Source organism: Schistocerca serialis, chromosome 1 (assembly GCF_023864345.2).
Source record: "Schistocerca serialis cubense isolate TAMUIC-IGC-003099 chromosome 1, iqSchSeri2.2, whole genome shotgun sequence".
Taxonomy (NCBI): domain Eukaryota; kingdom Metazoa; phylum Arthropoda; class Insecta; order Orthoptera; family Acrididae; genus Schistocerca; species Schistocerca serialis.
This window is the reverse complement of record NC_064638.1, coordinates 678343249-678366721: the sequence shown is the minus strand read 5'-3', so window position 1 is coordinate 678366721 and position 23473 is coordinate 678343249. Positions and strand designations below refer to the sequence as shown.

Below are 23473 nucleotides of genomic sequence, written 5' to 3'. Positions count from 1 at the left end.
TTAATCTAATTCCCTCAGAATCACCTGACTTAATTCGACTACATTCCATTATCCTTGTTTTGCTTTTGTTGATGTTCATCTTATATCCTCCTTTAAAGACACTGTCCACTCCGTTCAACTGCTCTTCCCAGTCCTTTGCTGTCCCTGACAGAATTACAATGTCATGGGCGAAACTCAAAGTTTTTATTTCTTCTCCAAGGATTTTAATACCTACTCCGAATTTTTCTTTTGTTTCCTTTACTGCTTGCTCAATATACAGATTGAATAACATCGGAGAGAGGCTACAAGCCTGTCTCACTCCCTTCCCAACCACTGCTTCCCTTTCATGCCCCTCGACTCTTATAACTGCCATCTGGTTTCTGTACAAATTGTAAATAGCCTTTCGCTCCCTGTATTTTATCCCTGCCACCTTTAGAATTTGAAAGAGATTATTCCAGTCAACATTGTCAAAAGCTTTCTCTAAGTCTACAAATGCTAGAAACGTAACTATTTAAGTAGCCTGGCATAATTTGGTTCGTGAAAGAAACAAGTACGGATTTTTCTTTCGAAATCTGTAGCCCACAGCTACGCAATGTTAGATCCAGTGTGTCCATCGCCTTTGATAGTTTACACACAGCCTGATTCATTTCTTTGGTCGTCACATACAAACAAATATCATATGCATACTGGGGGATTTTAACTGGAAAAGGTATAATCCTCGCCAGCTCGTTAGTGTGTAGTGCAAAGAGTAGGGGGCTGAGGGTAGCTCCTTGTGGAAGACCTGTTGTTAGGCGACGTGGTCCAATTAATTTATTTTGGAACTGAACCCGTATGTGTCTTCCAGCGAAGAAAGTGCTGATTTCATAAATCAGTTGTGGTGGGATTCCAATGGTTTCCAACTCCTGTAGCAACACAGGCATAAGAACACTATCATATGCTTCAACTATATTCAGGAATATAGCTGTTACATTCTCTTTTATTGTTGTTGCATCATAGATCTCCGAGGTTAAGATATTTAAATTATGTATTATTCCCTTGCCTTTTCTAAACGCATACTGACTCGATGACAGTGTCTGACTTGATTCCAACCACCATTCCAAGTGATTTTTTACCAGGCGTTCTAAAGTTTTACCCATACAGGAAGAAAGAGAAAAAGGTCTATGTGATTTGGCCTGCTCTTCATCCTTATGTGGTTTCAGTATGGGTACCACTACTTGTCCAATCTTCTATTAGCGTGTCATTCATCCACATTTGGCTAAATATCTGTAGCAGTTTTCTGAGTGCTATGTCAGGGAGATTTTCTACCATCTGATAGTGCATATCTTCCTTACTGGGAGTGGAAGTTACGATCTTTTTAATGCCATTCATCAGCTCTTCATACAAAAACGGTACCACGAGCGGATGATTGTAATCCTGTTTCTCCAGGGGGCAATATGGCTGCTCGCCTGTGGAAGCTGGTGAGATTAAATTCACAAACTCTTTAAGCTATTTGTCACTTAATGGCTGACGCATAGTAGTGTGTTTGTTTTTGGAAAATCTTAATTTCTTCCAAACAACAGTGATATTAACAATGTTATTTAAAGATTCACAGAAATTTTGGCAGCTATTCCTTTTATAGTCTTTTAACCACCTTCGAACTTTCGCTGCTATTTTCGAATGTCCAATGTAGTTTTCTACACTTTGTTGTTTAAAGTAGTTACTGTACGCAAGTTTGCGCTGTGCTATGGCTCTAGAGCACTCTGGTGTCCACCAGACTGGGGGCTGTTGTTTCAAAACGATGACTTACTTTTTTCTTTGAATGGAAATCGTTGCAGCGTCTTCAATAATTGAAATTAGCTGTTGGTAGGCCTCTTTCTAGCTAACAAATTGTTAAAAGCTTGAAACTTCACTTGGACTGTTGTAGTATACTTTGGCCAGTCAGCATCCTTTATTTTGCACCTGCTGGTTGGGTAGACAGTTTCTACTGTATTTCTAGTTAAGTCTATTGTGATTTCCAGAGGGAAATGATCTGAGCTACGAGGGTCTTGTTTGACTGTACACTCCATTACACGGTTGAAGTCAACGGAGCACAATGTCGAATCGACGGTCGTCTGTTTGGGTTAAGTATCATAGTAGGAGAACCATCATTTAGAATAACCAAATTGAACTTTTCAAAAAGTGTAATTAAGTCCCTGCCACCCGCACCATCTATTATGCATCCCCGTAGTTAGCGGTGTGCGTTGAAGTCTACACAAAGGAGAAATGGCTTTTGAAGTTGGGCTACAATCTGATCCAGTGAAAGATCTTTTATTTTACACTTAGGTGGTTTGTAAATGGTGACGATGGTGAATGCGTCGTTAGGAGAGTAAATTACAGCAGCAACTACCTGGCATTCTGTTGTCCTAATAGTGTTGTACAATTTTTCATATTTAATCGTCTCTCTAATCAACATGGCTACTCCTCCACCTTTTCCATCGTCTCGGCCGTTTCTGAGAACAGCGTATCTTTTGAATTGTATTCGTTGGGTTGGCTGAAACCAAGTTTCGCAAATACAAGCTACTGGTATGTGGTTGTTGCTAAGCTACCGATAAAGACTTTCTCTGTTCAAGATTGCTGACCTTGCATTCCACTGGAGTATTTTAAAAGCCATTGTCAGATTTGCAGAAGTCTTCAACAGCATTACCTATGAAATGAAATGTCGTGTGACGAGGGCCTCCCGTCGGGTAGACCGCTCGCCTGGTGCAAGTCTTTCGATTTGACGCCACTTCGGCGACTTGCGTGTCGATGGGGATGAAATGATGATGATTAGGACAACACAACACCCAGTCCCTGAACGGAGAAAATCTCCGACTCGGGAATCGAACCCGGGCCCTTAGGATTGACAGTCTGTCGCGCTGACCACTCAGCTACCGGGGGCGGACAGCATTACCTATAAGAGCCTGTGTCATTACCATGTCTGTTTCATTTTTAAGAGAAAGAAAGATCTGCATTATTATAGCACAAAGGTTGTTAACAGTAGTTTCTCGACCAATATAAGATGTTGCCAGAGGAGTGGGAGGGTATGGATTGTTTTGTATTGAGTTCTGTGGACCCTGAAATTCGTATGGCATATCAGAATAACCCTGCTTGTATGGACTGTGAGTAAATGTTTTATTTTTGTAAGACCTGCGAGCTGGAAGCGCTATAACTGCATGCTTAGATCCCTGTTGTAACCTTTTGTCTGTCATGTTCAAACCTTTTGGTTTCTAGCATATTTTAGGCCAGTCACTAGGAGAGAGCTTTCGTGTTATAGAAACATCAGCAGTAGTCTGCGCAAATGATGGTCGCAGTGACGAGACTGCCGTTGCGTAAGAAGCGCCAAAGGCTGCGCTTTGCTTCCATGTGCTGCTGATAAATTGGGCAACAGGGATTAGTAGCGGGGTGGTTTCCGTTGCAATGCAAATGCCTGGGCTCTCCAGCATGTGAGCACTGAGGGTTCGTGGGCTCCTGTTCATTTGGCACAGCTGTCACTACTACGACATTGCAAAATTAGTTGGAAATATCTAAGGCAATTATGACATTGCAAAACTGACTGGACATACGGTTCAACAGGGCATCACATACGCACAAATATACATATTGGGGAAGTTGTTGAGATTTAAATGTTACAACACATTTCGATGTGGGAATTACTTTCAACTCTTCATTTTCTATTTTCGGACGTCGGTTACTAAAAATTCCAACTTTATTTCTGCAAGGATGTCTTGGTGGGATAATGCAATATCAACATCATGGATAACTACCCTTTTCTTTGTTAGGAAATTTGGAATATAAGCCTCCATATTCTTCAACCAAAAAACAAAGCAACCACAACCTGTTTGCAGACTGCCCTGTTTTGGTTTCAATTTTATACCTGTTTCTACCAATAGCTATTTCATGTCTTAAGTTGTTACTTTCTGTAAACAACATTCTTCCAAGAGCCTTTGGATGTAACTTTCCTACATTACCATTTTCTCCCTCTACAAAGACGAAGTAGGGACCCGTGTCTGTTGATTGATACATATTATCTTTACTAGCTTATTTTTTGTTACTAGGAAACGTGTTATTTCCTGTAGGCAGTACCGTTGTGGTCACTGAATTATCCAAGTTTTTACGACTAACAGATTTTTGGGAAACAGGCTGGTCATTGAAATTCCTGTCTCCTATATTTACACGTTACTGTCTACTCTCGTAACTTCCACAGTGTGTGCAACATTATCCATACCTACCATATCTACGTCCCCTTCAACATTACTACTGTGCTTTTCATTTGCCTTTGCCTTCTTCGGAACATTTGCGTCAGGAGCTGCTGCCTATTGGGGTGATGGTGACCGGTATCTGGCCTTTTGTCGCTGGATGTTGTTTGTCCGACACTGTGACAAGACAGTTGAACTTGATGAATGCTGATCCATCTCCATCTGATCATTCTGAGGAGATTGATCTTGAGAGCACATTTCGATGGTACCCAATAGATGCTTATTTGTAATTAACACGGTTGAAGGTGGGTGCATCATGACAGTCTCGTTGTTGTGACTCGTATGCAAAGCGATAGCCGACCCTTGGCCGGTATCGATTGGGATTTCATCATTAGTTTCCATTTTAAAAATAGCCGCTGAGAGAAATCTCCCTGCGACGATGCTTTGACACTTGTTACTAACTACTTAAAATATCCAGTAGATTACATTAAAAAAGTTGATAGCAGTTATACAAAACACCTGATGGAATAGGTGCCGACCGCCGCACGAAGCACAAAAGTTTTCACTGCGGACAACACAGTTTAGAGTCGAACTGTTAATAATTAATCACCCTTTCTCAATATTCTTGAAGGCGATCGGAAAAACAGCGTTGTTTATTTCGTTGCTAACCAAAGATCCTTCTAACCTCTTTGAGCTATCTTTGACGTAGTTAACATGTGTGTGTATTGTTTACAATTTTGCTGTCTGGGTGGTGGGCAGTGATGGCTACATGTTGGTGGGGATATGTGAGAGGCGTGCGGAATTTGTATGAATTCGTTACCACAGAACAGAAGTACATATTATCACAAAATGTGAAATACTTTTCCGAGAAAGCTAATGCACGTATTCCAGAGATTGAAGCTCAGTTTTCAAATGGGTAAACTAAAACGAAAATACTATATGGCACTTGCAGAATAAGCCTACATATCGGTAACAAACCGCAACTGAAACTTTATTTATGCAGAAAATTATTTTTCATTTATTGTCCATATGTTTTCAGGCGCAAGATTGTTCTGTCAACAGGACAGTATGCGAGATTAACCGACGGATGCGCGCTATCTCAGTTGGGCGACACTTCAGTTTTGGTAACAGCAGTGAGCAAATCGAAAGCAACGTCTACGAATTTTGTACCTCTAACCGTCGATTACAGACAGAAGGCTGCAGCCGCTGGACGAATCCCCACAAATTTCATGCGGAGAGAATTGGGACCAACTGAGAGGGAAATTTTGACTGGTCGCCTCATTGATAGATCTCTGAGACCTCTCTTTCCAGAAGGTTTTTCGTATGAAACTCAGATTGTGTGCAATCTTCTGGCTGTTGATGGTGTTAATGACCCAGACATAGCAAGCATTAATGGTGCCTCAGCAGCACTTTGCCTTTCGGACATACCATGGAATGGGCCCGTTGGTGCCGTTAGAATTGGGTTGGTGGACAACGAGTTGATTGTTAATCCTACTCGCCGTGAACTGTCCATGAGCACATTAAACCTAGTAGTGACAGCTGCGAGGCATAATCTTGTAGTGATGATGGAGGCAGCAGCGGATAACATTTTGCAGCAAGATTTACTGAAAGCCATAAAACTGGGTGTTCGTGAATGCCAGGCTGTAATTCAAGGAATTTTGCAATTGCAGAAGCACTATGGAAAGGCAAAACGAGATTTTACCCCTCCAGGAGATCACCCAGATGATATTGTCGAAGCTGTAAGAAGTTGCAGTGAAATGCGATTGAGAGAAATATTTAGAGATTATACCCATGACAAGATATCACGTGATACTGCTGTAAGTGATGTACGGACTGATGTCGCTGAGAAAATGAGAACAACGTATGGTGAAACTGTTGACATGGTGGTAGTGAATGACTGCTACAGTAGGATTTGCAAAGACATCTTCCGAACAATGGTCTTTGAGGAAAATGTAAGGTAATGAACTTATGTTCTGACTCTAGCATTAGGCTGTTTAGTTTTTCTTTGCATTGAACACTAATAACTCCATATGTTATCTGTAACTATTCTGACTCTCCTACAATTAAAATTTTGCTGGTGTTGAATCATTAGTGGGGTAATAGGTACTGTATTAATTGTATCAGAATTTTCTGAATACACTACACCAAGTTGATAATTATGAAACAATAATTGAAGAAACTGAGTGCTGTTATCATTTCTGATAGCTTTCTTTGTAGTATTTAATAACAGAAGGCGATTGGTTCTGAAAATTTATGGACTGCTAAACCTTTTCACCCCAATTGAGATGTATGTGTCCCACGAAAGGTTATCAGAGAAACAGTGGGAATGTGCTGCTTGTTATCACTAAGTGCCCAGTGAGAAATTATTTTGTTCAAAGGAAGGAGGATTGATGTACTATCGCATGTCTCTTGAATTTGCTTGGAATGATAAAGAGCTTGCCAGTTGGAATAATCTGCTGAGAGGTCAGATATTTGTGATCGTGTATACAATCCAAGAGCGTTTCTGAAAATCTGTTTCATAAATAAAAATACAAGATGATCATTTGCTGCTTTTACTACAGGTACATATAGGCCCCATGTCAAAACACCAGTGGCCACACATTACCCACACTGCCGCCCCATGTTGGAATATGACATGGGAAAACATTTTTTCAAGTTGTTAATTCTGATTATGATGTTAACTAAAATAATAGGCCTAATACATTAATGTCCTACACTCCTAAAAAAGGCAATGAAAGGATTCAATCAACAGCCTTTCCAAGTAGGCCTAATTAAAGACAAGAAATTAAATGTATAGTTCTGCTGGAAAATTGAACTGTGATGTATATTTGTAACACAATTCATACACAGAAATGAGGTTTTGCCAAAAATGAAATGTACTTTTATTATTCTTAATGAAATTTCACACTTGCGGGGACATGCATAATCCACAGGCCATCATATGGTGCATGGCAGAAGGTACATTGTATCCATTTGAATTCATGATGCATTGATCAGACCTATTGGTAACAATTCTAGCAGCACATCCCAGAATTGCTTTGATGTCTTCCTTTAATCTGACCTGGTAGGGATCTCAAACATTTGAGTAGTAGCCAAGAATGGGTCGCACTAGTGTTCTGTAATGTGGTCTCCATTAGCTCGCCTGTGCTACAGTTTCTTAAAATTCTCCCAATAAACCAAAATCAACCATTTGTATTGCTTTGCAACATGAAGCTTAGATATTTAACTGATGTGACTGGGTCAAGCAGCACACTGCTAATGCTGTATTCAAATGTTACAGGATTGTTTTTCCTACTCATCTACATTCATGTACATTTTTCTACATTTAGAGGACAGAGCCAAAACATTGTGTATATAGGACCATGTCCTTTCTCAATAATGTTAGGCCCTGTTCTTCAATTCTTCTTCCACTAAGCAGACTTGCTGCTGATGTCACCAACCATCATCTTCAGATCACCCTGGAATTTATCCCAGCTATTGAGCTTATCTTCATCATTCTCGGACCACTACTGGTCTGTGCCATTGTCACACGCATCATGTCATTGTATTTGGTGACTCAGTCAAATCCTTTCATCGGGTCCTGATCAGCATCTTCAAAAAACACTGAAGGATGCATGAGGTGCAGCCGATTTACTGCTGTTTTTGAACTGACTGGTCTTCTGAAAATATGGACCATAGAAACAATGTACTGCTTGTATGCCCGTTGCTGTCTGTGTAGGCGACAGTTTTTACAGTACCTAACTGGAGCCATAGTGATAAAGATGTTTTGAAGTAGCCAGCATTTCTACCAATCAGTGTCACATCATAACCCGAATCAAGTCCAAATCTGAAAGTGGGTCATCAGTGAAGTGCAGCACTTAGCACTGAAAGCACATTTTTTAGAAACAGCAATGTACAGCCAGAACAGAAGTGAATTCCTGGAAGGAGAGAGCAGCTATTTATACCAACATCAAACATTCCAGAACATATGAACATTATAAATATAAGAAATTTCCCAGAACTGATAAATACCAAATGACAAATAATTGTGAGTGTCAGGTTTGAACCGGTGGCCCGTGGCACACCAGCCAGTGATGCTTAACACTATGCCACATTGCAGGCAACACAGCTCATGGCATTATTACTACAGTACAGCTAACAAACTTAGCTGTTTTAACTGCTTTCTCATCTTTCAATTAAATAAAAGTTTCAATACATAAATAAAGGCATAATTGGCTTCATTTCATAACCTAATAATGATATGGTGTGTGGCATCATACATGTGCATGGAAGGGGCAGGAGGGAGAGGGAGGTGGGTGAAAGAGAGAGAGAGAGAGAGACCAAGACCATGCACACAGCCGTGTGTGTGTGTGTTTGTTTGTGTTTTGCTGCTGCTTCAACGACTAAACAGAATCATATAAAAATATTTCTATCTATTGCTGTGCAATGATGACACCCTAGACCTGGCCTGACCAAGTTTTGTGCTTCCTTAGCACACTTGTATTTTGCACACACAGCCGAGGCTGGTCAGTGTTCCAGCTTCCCCCACCACTGCACTAATATGAGAAGGTGTGTGACTGAGATGGCTGTATGCCAAAGCCTATATACACATTGGAAACTTAAGGAGGCATGTTTGTAACACAGTGCGACTACTTGTAAGGGGCAAATATTGCAGCATCCTTTTATATGCAGGATTTTATCATGTGCTTATTTTCAGCTTTTTAATTATCTGCCAGAGCAGGAACTATTGTTTGTGATACTGTCAAGGACATAGTCACATAGTTTGAAATCTATTAAACCTGAATGTTGGCCAAACTGTGTCAATTTCATAACATAAAGAAAATGTTCACACATGTCTTGAGTCAAACATTTAACTAACTTTAGCAGCTCGTTTGTGCCATCAACGATATTGCTTGTGAGGTGATAGTTTATAAAAGTCCCTGCAAATACCTGGGTTGGACAAACAGGTATTTGAGCTGTATGAGATTGAGTTGGAAGTTATGAGATACATTGGTAGCCAAATGCGAGAGTGGTCTGACAAATCAAAATCTGTCTTCAGTCGTACAAAGTCTGGGAATCTCTTTGAGAACTCATGATGAAATATTTCAATTACTGGAATGTAGTCATTCTTGTGTTCTCCGCAAATGACAACCTTAAATTCAGATAAATGTTCTCCATGTCTTGAACTTGAAGCTGATTCTTCCATAGAATTTAATTTTTGTTTGCTAGCATGAATCTTGTCCACCATATTTGTTACCAAATGATTCTCTCCTTGCATTAAGACTTTTAATGGATTCAAATAATTTGTGATGTTGACCATAAAAGATTTTGTCGCCACTCTACTTATCCTTAACTCAGTTTTTTCCTTATTGGTTGCCTTCAGTTCAGCCAGCACTCACTGTCATCTCTCAGAAGACAAAAGCATATCGTCCTTGGCAGGTGGTGGTGTAATATTGTTCCAGTGAATATTTTTTTCAGCTCATAATACGATGGCATATTAAGTACTTTGCATGGCCCTCAAATGGTACCGCAATTCCTGTTTGGCACTGTACGATGCAACATCTCCACTTTATCTTTTTTGGGCAGGTGTGTGGATGCCATATATTCCTAATGCAGAACATAAATATATTTTAAATCAAGTAGTAGTATCAGTAAACTGTTTGACATCTGAAAAGATGACTGATTTGCTCTAGTGCCATCCAGCTCCAACCTCCGTTTTCCTCTTCTTCCTCACCCTTCTGCCCCATTTGCCATTGTGTTTGGAATATGAGGCAGGAGTCCGGCTGGAGCACTTGCTCTTGCTGAGTGCTGTTTGGCCAGACCTGTCTTAGACTGCTTGATAGGAGCAGAGTATTCAATTATGGACGTGCAGGCAGGCTACTGGCAAATCGAGGATGACACACTTGACTGGCAAAGAGACTGCCTTCATAACTTGTGATGGCTTCTATTTCAAATTTATGCTGTTTGGAGTATGTAACATGTAGCTACTTCGAGCATTTGATGTACGATGTATTTTGACACCTTACATATGTGATTTTTCTTTGCCACCTTTTCGACATTCTTGTTTTTTCAAGGCCATTTGAAGAATAAGCTGCATGACAGCTGTGTTCAGACTGCACGCCTCTGCCTGAGTCTGGAAAAGTGCCTGTTCGCTGCCCAAGAAATAAAAATCAGAGGCTGCTAGTGAATGGCAATGAATTCCACTCCAACCCTGAGAAAATAAGAGCAGTCACAGATTTTCCAACTCCTTGGCACATTCATGACTTGAGAAGTTTTTTCAGAATGCTGGTACTACTGGTGCCTTAAAGATTTTTGTATCAAGGCACATCCATTGCAACAGCTTCTGCAGGGAGATGTCAAATTTTCCTGGAGCAAGAGAAAGAGGCACATCATCATCTCCAGCCCAGCACAGCATGACAATAATATAGAGACAGAACTTCACACTGATGCTAGTAGTTATGGATGGATGCAGTTAAAATACAAATTCAGGAGGGTACTGAAAATGTGACAACTCATGCTTTCAGAGTACTCTCCAAGTCCGAGATGAACTATTTTGCAACCAAGAAAGAGTGCCTTGCAATTATTTGGGCCCTTAACAAGTTCCTACTGTATTTATTTGAGCAAATATTTACCATTGTGCTGGACGAGTAGCCTAAAGGATCCATTGGGTCGATTGGCTAGATGGGCGCCGAGGCTTCAGAAATATTATTGGTAAATAAAAATGGAAGCAAACACAAGAGTGCCCACTGCCTTTCAAGGAATCCTGTGGAAGAACGCAGCAGCATGGATGGAATCTGTCATTGTTACATTAAATGACATTGCTTCTGAATGAAGAGAATGTCTGCCATTGATAAAAACCATAGAGGCCTTGAAGGAGGAGGGACTGGTCAAAGAATTCCAGTTAATAAACAGAACATTTTGTATGAGGAACTATGATCCAGTGAGATAGAAATGGAAGCTTATCATACCAGCTTACCCTTGGACAGCTATCCTGAAGTTTTTACACAGTGAGCCAACATCTGGCCATATGAGTTCATGAAGACTCTAGATAGAATCAGACACAGGTATCAGTGGCCAGGTCCCTTTTGATCCATTAGATGCTATGTGAGCCACTATTAGAAATACCAACAACAGTAATATGTGCCACAGTTAGCTCCAGGACATATGGCAACAATTCCACCAGCAGCAGCACCATTACACTGAATTGGAATCTGCGTCTTGTGGAGGTTCCTGAAGTTGACAGTTGGGAACTGATGGATTATAATATGCACTGACTTCCTCACCTGCTAAGCTGTCACCAGAGCTCTACAGATTGCAGAACCTCTGAAAGTTGCAAGGTTTGTTGTAGATGATGTCATTTTGAAGAACAGAACATCCAACATGACCATCTGTGCTTGTTGAAAAGTTTTCCAATCGAGACTAGTATCAGAAGTAAGGTGATATGCTCTCGATGTACATTGATGTCGAACGGAGAGAATGGCAGACAGTACTGCCCATAATGACATTCGCATACAGCACAGTAAAGCAAGGCATTACAGATCTCACACCTTTCTTTCTGCTCCATAGTCATTATACCAAACCAACAATAGATATACTTTTCCTATTTCAACATGACAATGCTCAGGATGACTGCATGAAACATATTATCACTAAGACTGAAGAGGCAAGACATTTGGCTTGCAAATGGATGCTGAATGCCCAGGAGGAAGACTGAGAGTTGTATAATGTTAGGCACTAATCAGTGAGAGACAGCCCGGGAGAGTTGATGTGGATTTTTATGATGGTGGAAAGTGGGACTATCGAAAAGGGAACTAAAGTGCTTCTTTGGACTGTATTCTATCCTTCCGAGCCTGTGGGACCTCACATATGAAGTAGAGGATTATTACCATTCATCAAGAAGAAAAAAGTACAGAGATGTCATCCAAGTCCTCAGTGTGAAGCCTTATTACTGTCCTGAGGCACAGATTGAGGAAGAGGGCTTCTTGTTCAAGGGAACTGAAGATCCATTTGATGGTTGCAAAGCTTTGATGGGTGGGGCTACCTTTGATGTTCGTTATAGTGAAGAGGATGTGACAACATGACCAGAAAATGACGATCCTCCAGTGCTGCCATATGATGAACATTGACAAGATCTAGATCCAGGGTGCTGTTGGTTCCAGTGAGACCTTCTGAAACAAAGGGTCCCTATTTCTCCTGGAAAAAAGCAGTGCTGTGAGCTGTGTTGCACACAGTGTGATGTAGAAATTAACATTGTATGGCATGATGTTGGACACCAGTTCTAACATGACCACTTGCAATTATTTGTTATTTAATATTTATCACTGCTTGAAGGTTCTCAAAATTTCTGATGTTTGTAATGTTTGTATGAATAGCAACACTCTCCCTCCACTTCCGTTGAGGCTGTACGTCAATGTTCATAATAAATGTTATTTCAGGGTTCAGTGTTGTACTTTATTAAAGACACTGCTTTTGTATTTGGACTAGATTCTGCTTACAGTGTGACAATATCACCACCTAGCAGCATCCACATTAAGCCACACACAGTGTCATCAGCAAATATTTCCTGTGCCATGACTTCCCATCAATGTGTACAGCTACCGTACTTGTTGTGAATGTGCTATCATAGATTATTTATTGGGCTTTCTACCAGTGCATCACCCATATATTTTGGGATAGTGGCAGGTGTATCTATTTGCAATGAAAGCCACATAATCTTTCCTACAGTGCTACCACTCTATGCACATCTGAAATTCAGAACCACAGTGGTTCACTGCTTTCTCTCTCGTACTTTTAGTACCTAGCAGGCAGTTGGTTGTATTAATATTTTTTCTGAGTATTTAGTGACTTCCAGCAACATAATTAATTTTTGTTCATCCAGGCAGTTCTTCTTAGCTTCTAATGGATGCTCCTTTGAAAAAAAAAAAAAAAAAAAGAAAAAAAAGAAAAGAAAAAGAAATAAATACTTCATTTTTATTTCGATGATTGTGACATATATTACACTAGTACCAGCAATGAAATTCTGTGGAAAAAAGTTTAACTTTGACGTTTGAAACAAACACTACCAGAAGAGTTGAATAACATAATGTACTTGCCTGTAAGACAAGTGATACGCCTCTGGTAGTGGTTTGTTAATGTGAAATATGCTAATTTATGCTGTAGTTCAGAATCCATGTTAAACTGTAGTTCCCCTATAACTTGTTGAGTAACTCAGTTGCAAGGTGTGAGGAAGACAGGGACATATCACCTCTGGTAGGACTATGCTAAGCATTGTGGTGTACAAACCAATGCTCATGTTTCACTGACATGAAAAGAATTAATTCAGAATTGCATCTGTACCACTGCTATAAATTGAAAAAAGTAAAATTAAATTCGATGTTACCCAATACCCAGCTGTGAATGAAATGGGCAGCATTTTGATTAATATATTAGCACTGTTGCATTAGCAAATTGAATAATCCTTTTTTCAATGTACATGTGTGTTTGATGTGTTACTACAGAGCAGCAATATGTGTATATTTAATTTTATTGGTATGCCGTAATATTGGTTGTGTAATGGGCTAGTTATTTATTTATTTTCTTAACAATAAAGCGGAAGTACTTAATGATGTAGTATGTTCTGTAAAGCTAAAGGGGGGAGGGAGAGAGAGAGAGAGAGAGAGAGAGAGAGAGAGAGAGAGAGAGAGAATCCAAGAAACATAGTATCAGCATTTAAGGCAGGCCACTGAGGGTAACTAAAGCTCAGCAGAAATTTTGGTTACCCCACTTTACGGACTTTAAGACGCTACGAAGTGTAAGATGTGCCTTAATTTTCAAGCAATTTAAAAAGTGTATATATGTTTACCATTTTTATTGTTGGATTACGAAGACAGACTAAAAAAAATTCTTAGTTAAGACAATCGGAGTGACCTTTAAAATCCATGATAACTGTCATGTGAACTCTCCTTCTTCTTCTTCTTCTTCTTCTTCTTCTTCTTCTTCTCCTCCTTCTTCTTCTTCCTCTTCATTGACACTATTGTCCTCTTCATATGGTCTTCACTACCATTGAGAGAGTTACTTATGCTGCACTTCTTGAAAGATTTAACAATAATGTTTCCTCTAAGTGCAGACCATGACTGTTTTATCCACTGACACACTTGTTTGATTGCAGGTTGTTTTAAAGCTCCTTTCAGCTTGAATTTGTCATCTATTTGTTCCATTCCTTTCTCATATGCACTTTAAATGGTTTATTTATCAAGACATCAAGAGATTAAATTGTGAACTAAGTCCTCCCAGAATAACAGCAAGCTCTGTATTTCCCTGTCTCAACTTCTCTTTTACAGAATTTTTTAAATGACTACTAAACTGATCTAGCATAAGAAGAGAACTCTTCTTGGATAAAGTACCTTCCCTTCTCTCTCACTCCCTGCTAATCCATAATTTCATACTAGCCGTGTCTTTCCAACCCTTGTCATGTATGTGAACAACACCTGAGTGGTATTTCAGAAAGTTTCGGCATTGTTTTGCATTTGAAAATGATCGTAGGTTTAAGTTTAGTACCATCAGCACAACATGAAAGGACAACAGTGTAGAGCATTTTTTCATGTCCACTTGTTTTTATAGCTACAGTTTTAGCACCTTTCATGGCAACTTTTCGGTTACTCTGCATATCAAATATCATAGGAGTTTCTGCCATATTCACTGTTTGGCTTAGTACCACGCTGGCTTTCTTTTGATGTTGAGTAATAAACTGATGGGAAGATAATATTTTCTCTTCATACTTTTGTGGCATATTCTGAGATATTTTAGTTTTGGTTCGCATGCTAAGTCCATGACGCTTCATAAACCTGTAGCACCAACCAGCTCCACCCTCAAAGTCTTTTAAGTTCCATTGTAGTGCTAGCTTACAAGCATGTATTTGAGTTATTTTTTTTAATTAATTCCAGTGGCATTTTGACAGTGTCCTTGAATCCATTTCACTATATTTTTGGCTGTTCTGCATTCAACCTCTACTTGCACATTTAGTCTTTCTCATTTCTTTACTAGCCCGCCAATCGGGAATGGTTTTTCTCTGTTGGTTGAGGTCCAAAATGCCACTTAGTTGCACTGTTTCCATGTTCTGCTGCATATGCTATTATTTCAATTTATAGGCCTTTTCCATTACAAAACTGCCTATCACCAAAAATGTTGTATTGTTACCGATAACAAAAATTACTCTCAGTTCATATTCACTGGCGCTGTAGACTACAATAATGTGTCATAGCCCAGACAATGTTCTGCGTTTGTTATGACAGGGTGGAAGGGAGACAGTATTTGCAACCCTGTGAACCCCCATAGCTCTTGTTTGTTTATTGCTGCATTGCTGCTGTCATTTGAATCCAGTGTTGGCAGACAGAAATCCTTTCCCACGGCATCGAATATATGGCCATTTTTAAGAGTGTCAGGAATTTTAAATCCAACACTGGACATTTTTATGTTTATTTCATGTATAAGATTAACCTGAATTTTAAAGACAACATTTCGAAGGAAAAAGTGCATCTTTTAGTCCATAAGATATGGTAGCAAATGAATAAAGGTAACACTGAGGGTGCCGGTGAACCTACACATAGTGAGTACACGCACATTGGCTTGTGTGGCTTTGGGAAGCACACAAACAAACTGCAGTGAGTGGTGTTGTCAACCAATGAATTGAAATTGTGATGAGATTTTGGGTATTTTATTGGAGGCTCTGAGACTGCATCAAAACAATAATAGTAAAACTTCAGGGCTATGGAATTTTGTGTGTGGATTGATTGGGCATCATAAGCAATAAAGAAGCTTCAGATTACTGTGCAATTCCATTTATCAAAGAATGTGATATGTTGAACATAACATTTTTGTAACTGGTTTTAAAGGGGAATGATCAGAGAGGTCATTGCTGTTATTATGTGTTCTTCACTGTAGGGGAAAAAGTGGTATAGGCCAATGTCTGGGGAACCTGACAAACCTCAGTTATGTAGGTTTGACTCAGGCAAGCGGGGTTTTGCCTGGATGGACTGTGTACATCCCTAGGTGCTGGCGGGGATACCATGGAACCTCACAAACACAAAACCAAATCTCTAAATGGTATGGAGAGCCATTAGAGATCAGCAATACCTACACAGCTGAGAGGACTCTACTGTATATTCTCCCTAGAATTGCATTAAGGAAATTGAACCTTGATGTTTATAGCTGGGCACATTGGTATCAGAATGTTTTTTGTTGTGATAAAGAGAGAAGTGTAGAGTCTTTCAAGAAGGTTTCCCCTGTCTACATCAACAAAAAATTTGAAAGTCTTGTTGGAATTCTAAAGTCAATCAAACAACTTTATAATGGAATGCTTTTGGTTGAAACTGCTAAATCTCACCATGTGACCACATTTCTAAACTCTACGAATTTTGGCCAGTATGTTGTAGCAGTAGAAAAGCGCTAATGCTTTAAGTTTCACGTATGGTCACATCAAGTAGGATGTAATGGCAAGGCAACAAGTGACAAATGTGAGAAGACTCCCACTGAGTAGCTCAATACCAGACTTATGTGTAAAGTGTTCCAGTAACCAAACTGCTTGGAGCAGAAATTGCCAAGTGTTTCCAGAAAAAAGAAAATTCAAAAAATTGAAGTGACTAAGAGAATTCCATATACCTCCTGTTCTCATGACATTCTTTACACCACACTAACAAGGAAGCATCACCAACTTGACCTCATATTTTAGGCAGAAAACAGGACACTAGCAAGGTATCAGCCCAAGAATTAAACCATTATTCTGATAGTATGTGGTTATGGCCTTGTGAACGTGTAGCTTTTAAACTTATGCGAACACTAGTTGTCATCTGTTCTGTCCAGTTATAGCCACCCAGTGGCCAAGTATGAAGTACATGTACAGTGGAGTGATAGACAACTAGCTGCCTCTTATTCACAGGAGGTTGAGGGCGAGGGAAGAGGAGGGGTTAGGGGTCACATCTGCCCGATATGTTTTGAAATCTTATTTGAGAACACATTGTTTCAAGTGAAAAGAGTACATAAATGTCAGCCTCACACACATATTGTCAATATTATTTTCAGTGTGCATATATGAATAAGCTAAGCTGAAGAATTATTATGATGAAATGAGGTTAATAATTTTCGATTTATAATTTAATCATGTCAAATAAGTTGAAATACAACCCAACTCCTGGAAATGTATTTAACTGTAACACTGTCACTTTTAAAATCCAAAGACAATAATGCACAACAGTGATGTCAATTAATCATTGTTCTATGCTACTTCTTCAATGACATACTCATTTATTTCATTGATTTACACCACATTTGTGAATCAGTGTAAAAGTGTGCAAAGCAAAGAGATCTCTGGCACCTACACTTTAAAAACTGCACTCTTGGACCTAATGAACAAAGTTCTGCTGCTTGCATGTTCATCGATATTACGAAGATGAGTCTCTTAGTCACACTACTGATACAGGACTTGGTGCTTAGGTATTAGGCAGGTGCAATTGAGTGGAGCGAGTGACGACCGGTGTGCACAAAAGTTTGAACACTGTACATTCAGTAGATCTTAACTATGTTTTATTCGAATTATGGCCCAAATTTTCATGTTGGATCAATTGCTGTAGTTCATGTACTACAAGTACACTTTTTTCTCTTAAAATAGGAGGTAAAGTTGATGATGTTCCTTGTTAGAGAAGCTGTAGTCAGTCATTGCTACTATGCAACCACAGGCAATAAATATTGGCTGAAGCTCATGTACTAAAACTTCAGGTAATGCTTAAGCAGTTCCAGCAGAGGTCGATACCAAGCTACAAAGGCAACTACCAAGCTACAAAGACAACATTTAACCAGAAAGCTAGGTGCACATAGCTGCTCAATCTTATGCAAACAGTCTGCATCACAACAAAAGCTCAAAAACAGTCAAAATCCAATGAAATCTGGTGCAATATTATCAAATAGAAAGAATGATAATTAATTGAAACCCTCCACTGCCAACAGGTATTGTTGATATACCTCGATGCAGACAGTTGAAAATGTGTGCCTCGACCGGGACTCTAACCTGAGATCTCCTGCTTACATAGCAGACACTCTATCCATCTCAGCCACCGAGGACACAGATGAATAGCGCGACTGTCGGCAGCTGAGAGTTTCAGTTAATTACCATTTATTCTAGAGAAGCTGCTTGGTCATCAATGATACCTGTTATTTCGAGAACAGTTACTATCTTCATATATAGTTAAAGGCCACCCGGCCACTGACCTATGTCTGTGCAAATGCGCACAGGTTGCCCGAACTCTTATGGGAATCATCACCTTAGTGGGTGCGAGTAAAGAGTTGATGGGCAAATATCTATTAGGTACGTTACGTATGTAGATTGTGGGCAGTTGGAAATGTGGGTCTCCTGGGGAGCGTGCAAGGGATAAGTCCCTGCAGTCACACTATTCATCTGTGTCCTTGGTGGCTCAGATGGATAGAGCATCTGCCATGTAAGCAGGAGATCCCAGGTTCGAGGCCTGGTCGGGGCACACATTTTCAACTGTCCCCATCGAGGTATATCAACAATACCTGTCTGCAGCTGAGGGTTTCAGTTAATTATAATTTATTCTAGAGAAGCTGCATGGTCATCAATGGTACCTGTTCTTTCGAGAACAGTTACTATCTTCATAAATAGAAAGAAACTACTATTAACTCTTCGAAATGACTCTGAAATGGAATTGTATACGTACTCGTGCCCAGCCCCACTTATACGTTAAGAATCAAAACTAATTGAGTCTACTTGCTGAGAAAAAGGCTAATGAGAGTAACGGTGGCTGCCACAGATACGTTATCTCGTAACATGCAGCTGTCACTGTCAACAGTCTACCTGTGTCTCCACAGCATTTCTGTTGTTAGTGATGATCATAACTTCGCTTCCTCTAAGCCTTCCCCTACCGAGGGATCCTCCCTTTGTTTAGTTTTTAATATGTTTAACCTTTACTTTGTTCAGAAAATATTTCAATCCCTTATTCACAACTTAAGATTAGTCACTACACTTCTCCTCTGTGTCAGCATCAAATTTAATACGTACTCCTTACTTACTTTAGAAATGTGGTATTGGAAACTCCTTCCTAACTATCCACCAATGACATGCTTCTAGCTTGTTGCCAGGGCTGTTTGCTCCTCCCTGCCTTGGTTCACGATGCCACAGTAACTAAAGTGTCCATTTTTGGCCCCTTGATGCCTTACTGCACAACAGTACTAAAATTTTCAAAAAAATATTTTGACCATGAAACGTAACCATTAGAGCATGTTCTCCAACTTGTCGCATTCTCACTGTTACCAAAGAAGAATGACGGGGTGAAATAGACACTTCCCCTCCCCCTCTGATTAATGGTTCGTATACTGCAATGAAATTTTGGATGGTTTAGCTCGTGGCGAAGAATAAAGCTTTTAACAAAGGACATGCCCTTGTGCCTATGTATACAAGGGACTTCTTTCAGACCTCACAACCCTGAGTTTATAGGCTACACTATCCACACAAATGATAATAAACATGGTTATAGAGCCAAAAGTGGAGCAGCAATATTTGTCCACAGTACTTGCCATTCTGTATCTGTTAACCTTACCAGTCATCTTCAGGCCGTAGCTTTTCAGGTTAAATCGCCGTTTAGAATAACTGTGTGCGCTCTGTATCTCCCACCTCACAAATATGTAGATAATGAGGCCCTTGAGGACCGTGTACTCAAATTCCCTCAGACTTTTTACCTGCCTGGAGATTTCATTGCACATCACATCCAGTGGAAACCTACATACACTCTTGTTCCAGGGATAGAGTAGGTGAATGGTTTCTCTTGTTGAATTACTTCTGCCTCCTCATTACAGGAAAAATGACATTTTAACATGCAAATGGATCATCCACAGCCATTAATTAGTCACTTTGCACTAGTCTGTACTGTCCGTTGAGAAGAGGTAAATTATTTGCACTCTAGTGAGTGTTTTCTGTTTGGATCCAGCTGCAGATACATCAGAAATGGCAACCAAGCCACCTAAATAAAGTTAAACAAAGACACCTGGACACTTTACAGCAACCTGGTTGGATTCCAACATCATTCCGGCATCCAGGACATGATAGAACTTGTAACTGTTGTCATTCACAGGGCTGCTGATGTCTTTGCCCCAAAATCATTTGTTAAATCGGACATATGACCAGTCCTATGGTAGAGCAAGGAATGTCATTTAGTTTTAATATACTGTCATTTAGTTTTAATATAGCCCATCTGCTGCCAACCTTGCAAGCTTTTGCATTTCTCCACAAAAGCTCAGCACATTGTCAGAGATACCAAAAAGCAGTCTTGACCAGAATGTTTGCAATCAGCAAAGGTATGGAAGTCAATGAGAAGGATCAGTGGGAAAGGAACACGTGCTCTGCAGTGCCCTTACATGATAGTGGTGCGCTAATAAGTACACGAGTAACATTAATGTAAAATCACCTAAAAATATATTTAAATCAAGGACAAGTATTATGATGCAGTGCATCATAATATTAAAAGATAAATTGAGACTACATAATTCTTACACAAGACTAAGAGCTCATCGCATCCACTGTGTAATAACGTTGTATCACATAATCTCCACACGTGCAAGGTGACATCACAATTAACACATTATGTTACTTTAGAGACATAGCATCAGAAAACTATACCTAATTTTCACTCATTATATAAGGATATTGTATCTGGTGTGCTCATATTGTATTTCATAGACTCCACATTTGAAGCATGATCAACACAGGTTATAAAATGAATTACCCATGACGCATAGCATCAGTGAACAATGAGGAAAATGCCTGTATCTATTTTGATAACAAGAGACATATGAAGTCTTTGTACGTTTAAAAATCAGTTTCCTGTTTGCCACACAGTAGCATATATTTAAATATATTTGAAAGTACCAGTAATAATGTTTGTATTATCTATTATATTAGGCAACAGAGTACAAGTAACCAAAGTATAAAGTATAGAAAAATATGAAAGCATAAAATTGACATGAATGCCATAGTAATTTGTCCTTTAGTAAGAAGATGCCACAAGCAGTTTGGAGGCTTGTAATGTGTAAATTAGCATCCTTAGCAACAGTGTCCAGTGATAAATGTTTTGTAGATAACAACTCTTGTAAACTTTATGCAATTTATTCATATCTAATAAATAATATATCATTTAAGCAAACAGCAGGCCTACACAACCTTCAGCTAGCTATTATATGTTGATAACATAGGATCACAATTGACAGTGGGATGAAAATAATAATAATTATTATTTATTTATTCGTTTCACCCTCTAAGCACGGAACCATTAATTAGTACTGGTCTTCTTAGCTTTCTCGTTCTTCTTTTCTTCCCAAAACTTCCTCATCCTTTCACTATGGACCTGTCCTCTTTCTCGTGTCCATGCGTTTTTCAGTTTCAGATTCTTTTCCGTCAGGTTTTTGGTTGTGAACTTACGAAAGTTGATTTTCTGTCTGTATGCAGTCCTTGTGGCTTCTAGTGGGTCAATACTGTGTTCCGTGAGGTCATTTTGGGTTTCTGTTAGCCAGGGTGCCCTGGTTTAGCGAGTTCCTTCAATGATAAGGAATATTTTCTTGGTCATTCTAGAGGTGTCCATTCTGGCTAAATGTCCGGAGAATTTCAATTACCTTTTCCATGCAACTGACGTGAAACGTTCAGTCCTTCAGTACAGTTCTTCAGAGCTTTTACGCATCCAGATACCATCTTGAATCTTGAGTCCAGATATTTTCCTGAGTATTTGCCTTTCCATTTCCTCAATTTCGTTGATGGTTAATGATGATTCAGTTGCGTAGATCTTTTCTGGAAGAGTGAGTATATGATAGTGGTGAAGTTTGGCTTGGGTGGATAGCGATTTCATATTGTATGTGTTCCAGATCATTGTTTAAGCTTTACGTAATTTTTCTGCTCGTGTTTTGTGAGCTGCTTTTTCATTGCCAGTGTTGCTGATCATTTCACCCAAGTACCTGAAGTACTTAACTTGTTTGATGTCACCATATTTTGTTGCATGTGGTTTCAGACTTGAATGTTTGGAGTCCATGAATTGTGCTTTCTCATAAAAAATTTGGAGTCTGGTTTTTATGGCAACCTTATGAAGTTTCTTGATGGCACGTTTGGCTTCCTTGGGAGTCTGCATAATTATTGATAGGTCATCAACAAAAGAAAGACATTTTATATAGTTCCCCTTCAGGAAACTTTCATTTATTCCTGGAAAACTGGGATGCCTTGTTGTGCTATCTGTCAGATGGGGAAAACAAATTATTATTTGTGGAGACTTCAGTGTTGATTCACTGAAAGAGTGTAACAGGAAGAATGACCTGGAAGTCTTGCTCGGTTCTTTGAATTTGACATCTGGCATTAATTTTCGTACTCGGGTAGTAAAGGACAGCAGCAAATTGATAGATAACACTTTTATAGACCAAGATAAGTTTAAAAACATAAATTCTTGTCCTGTGGAGAATGGCCTTTCTGATCATGGTGGTCAGCTAGTTACAGTATATGACATAGCTCCGTTCAATAATTCAAAACTACCCTCCAAAGTTGTGCATTCAATTAATGACTCAACAATTAAAAATTTCAGGGAAAATCTTCAGCAATTAGACTGGGATGAGGTGTACAAGGAACCTGATGCTAACTTAAAATATAACTTATTTCATGATACACTTGTAAGAGAATTTGAAAACTGTTTCCCCAAGAAAGTAGTTAAATCTAATTATAAGAAACCATGCAAAAAAACCTTGGCTTACTAAAGGAATAAAAATATCTTGTAACCATAACAGGAACTGTATCTAACAACAAGAAAGAGTAATGACCCAGAAACAGCCAAGTATTATAAAAACTACTGTGCTACATTAGAAAGTTTATTAAAAAGTCCAGAAGCATGTGCATCATGTCTGAGATTAATACCTCTGATAACTAAATCAAAACAATTTGGAATATTATTACAAGGGAGACAGGGCAACCAAGAGTACAGAATGACGGCATTATCTTCAAAGTGAATGGAAACTTGACAAACAACAAGCCGGAAGTCGAAAACGTTTTGAATAATCATTTTTTAAATGTTGTAGAGAAAATAGGATCTAAATGTTCATTAGAAGCAGCTCTCTGAAGCAGGGTATTTTCCCCTATAGACTGTTGTATCCCATTGTTAAACCACTGCATAAAAAAGGGGATACGTCTGATGTCAACAACTACCGCCCAATCTCTCTTCTGACTGCCTTATCCAAAATTCTTGAAAGAGTAATGTATTGTACAGTATCTTCACACCTATGTAAAAATAAAGTTTTAACAAAATGACAGTTTG

At 39.3% G+C, this 23473-nt stretch overlaps 1 protein-coding gene across 1 annotated transcript in view; it reads left to right on the top strand.

The window, feature by feature from the left end:
- The first annotated feature begins 4877 nt into the window (after window positions 1-4877).
- The window catches only part of LOC126480194 (polyribonucleotide nucleotidyltransferase 1, mitochondrial), a 131789-nt gene continuing 113193 nt past the window's right edge, over window positions 4878-23473 (top strand). The window contains exons 1-2 of the mRNA XM_050103846.1: window positions 4878-5088; window positions 5212-6129. Of these exons, the coding sequence (XP_049959803.1) occupies window positions 4934-5088; window positions 5212-6129 (1073 nt within the window). The 5' untranslated portion in view covers window positions 4878-4933. The remainder of the gene's footprint in view (window positions 5089-5211; window positions 6130-23473) is intronic.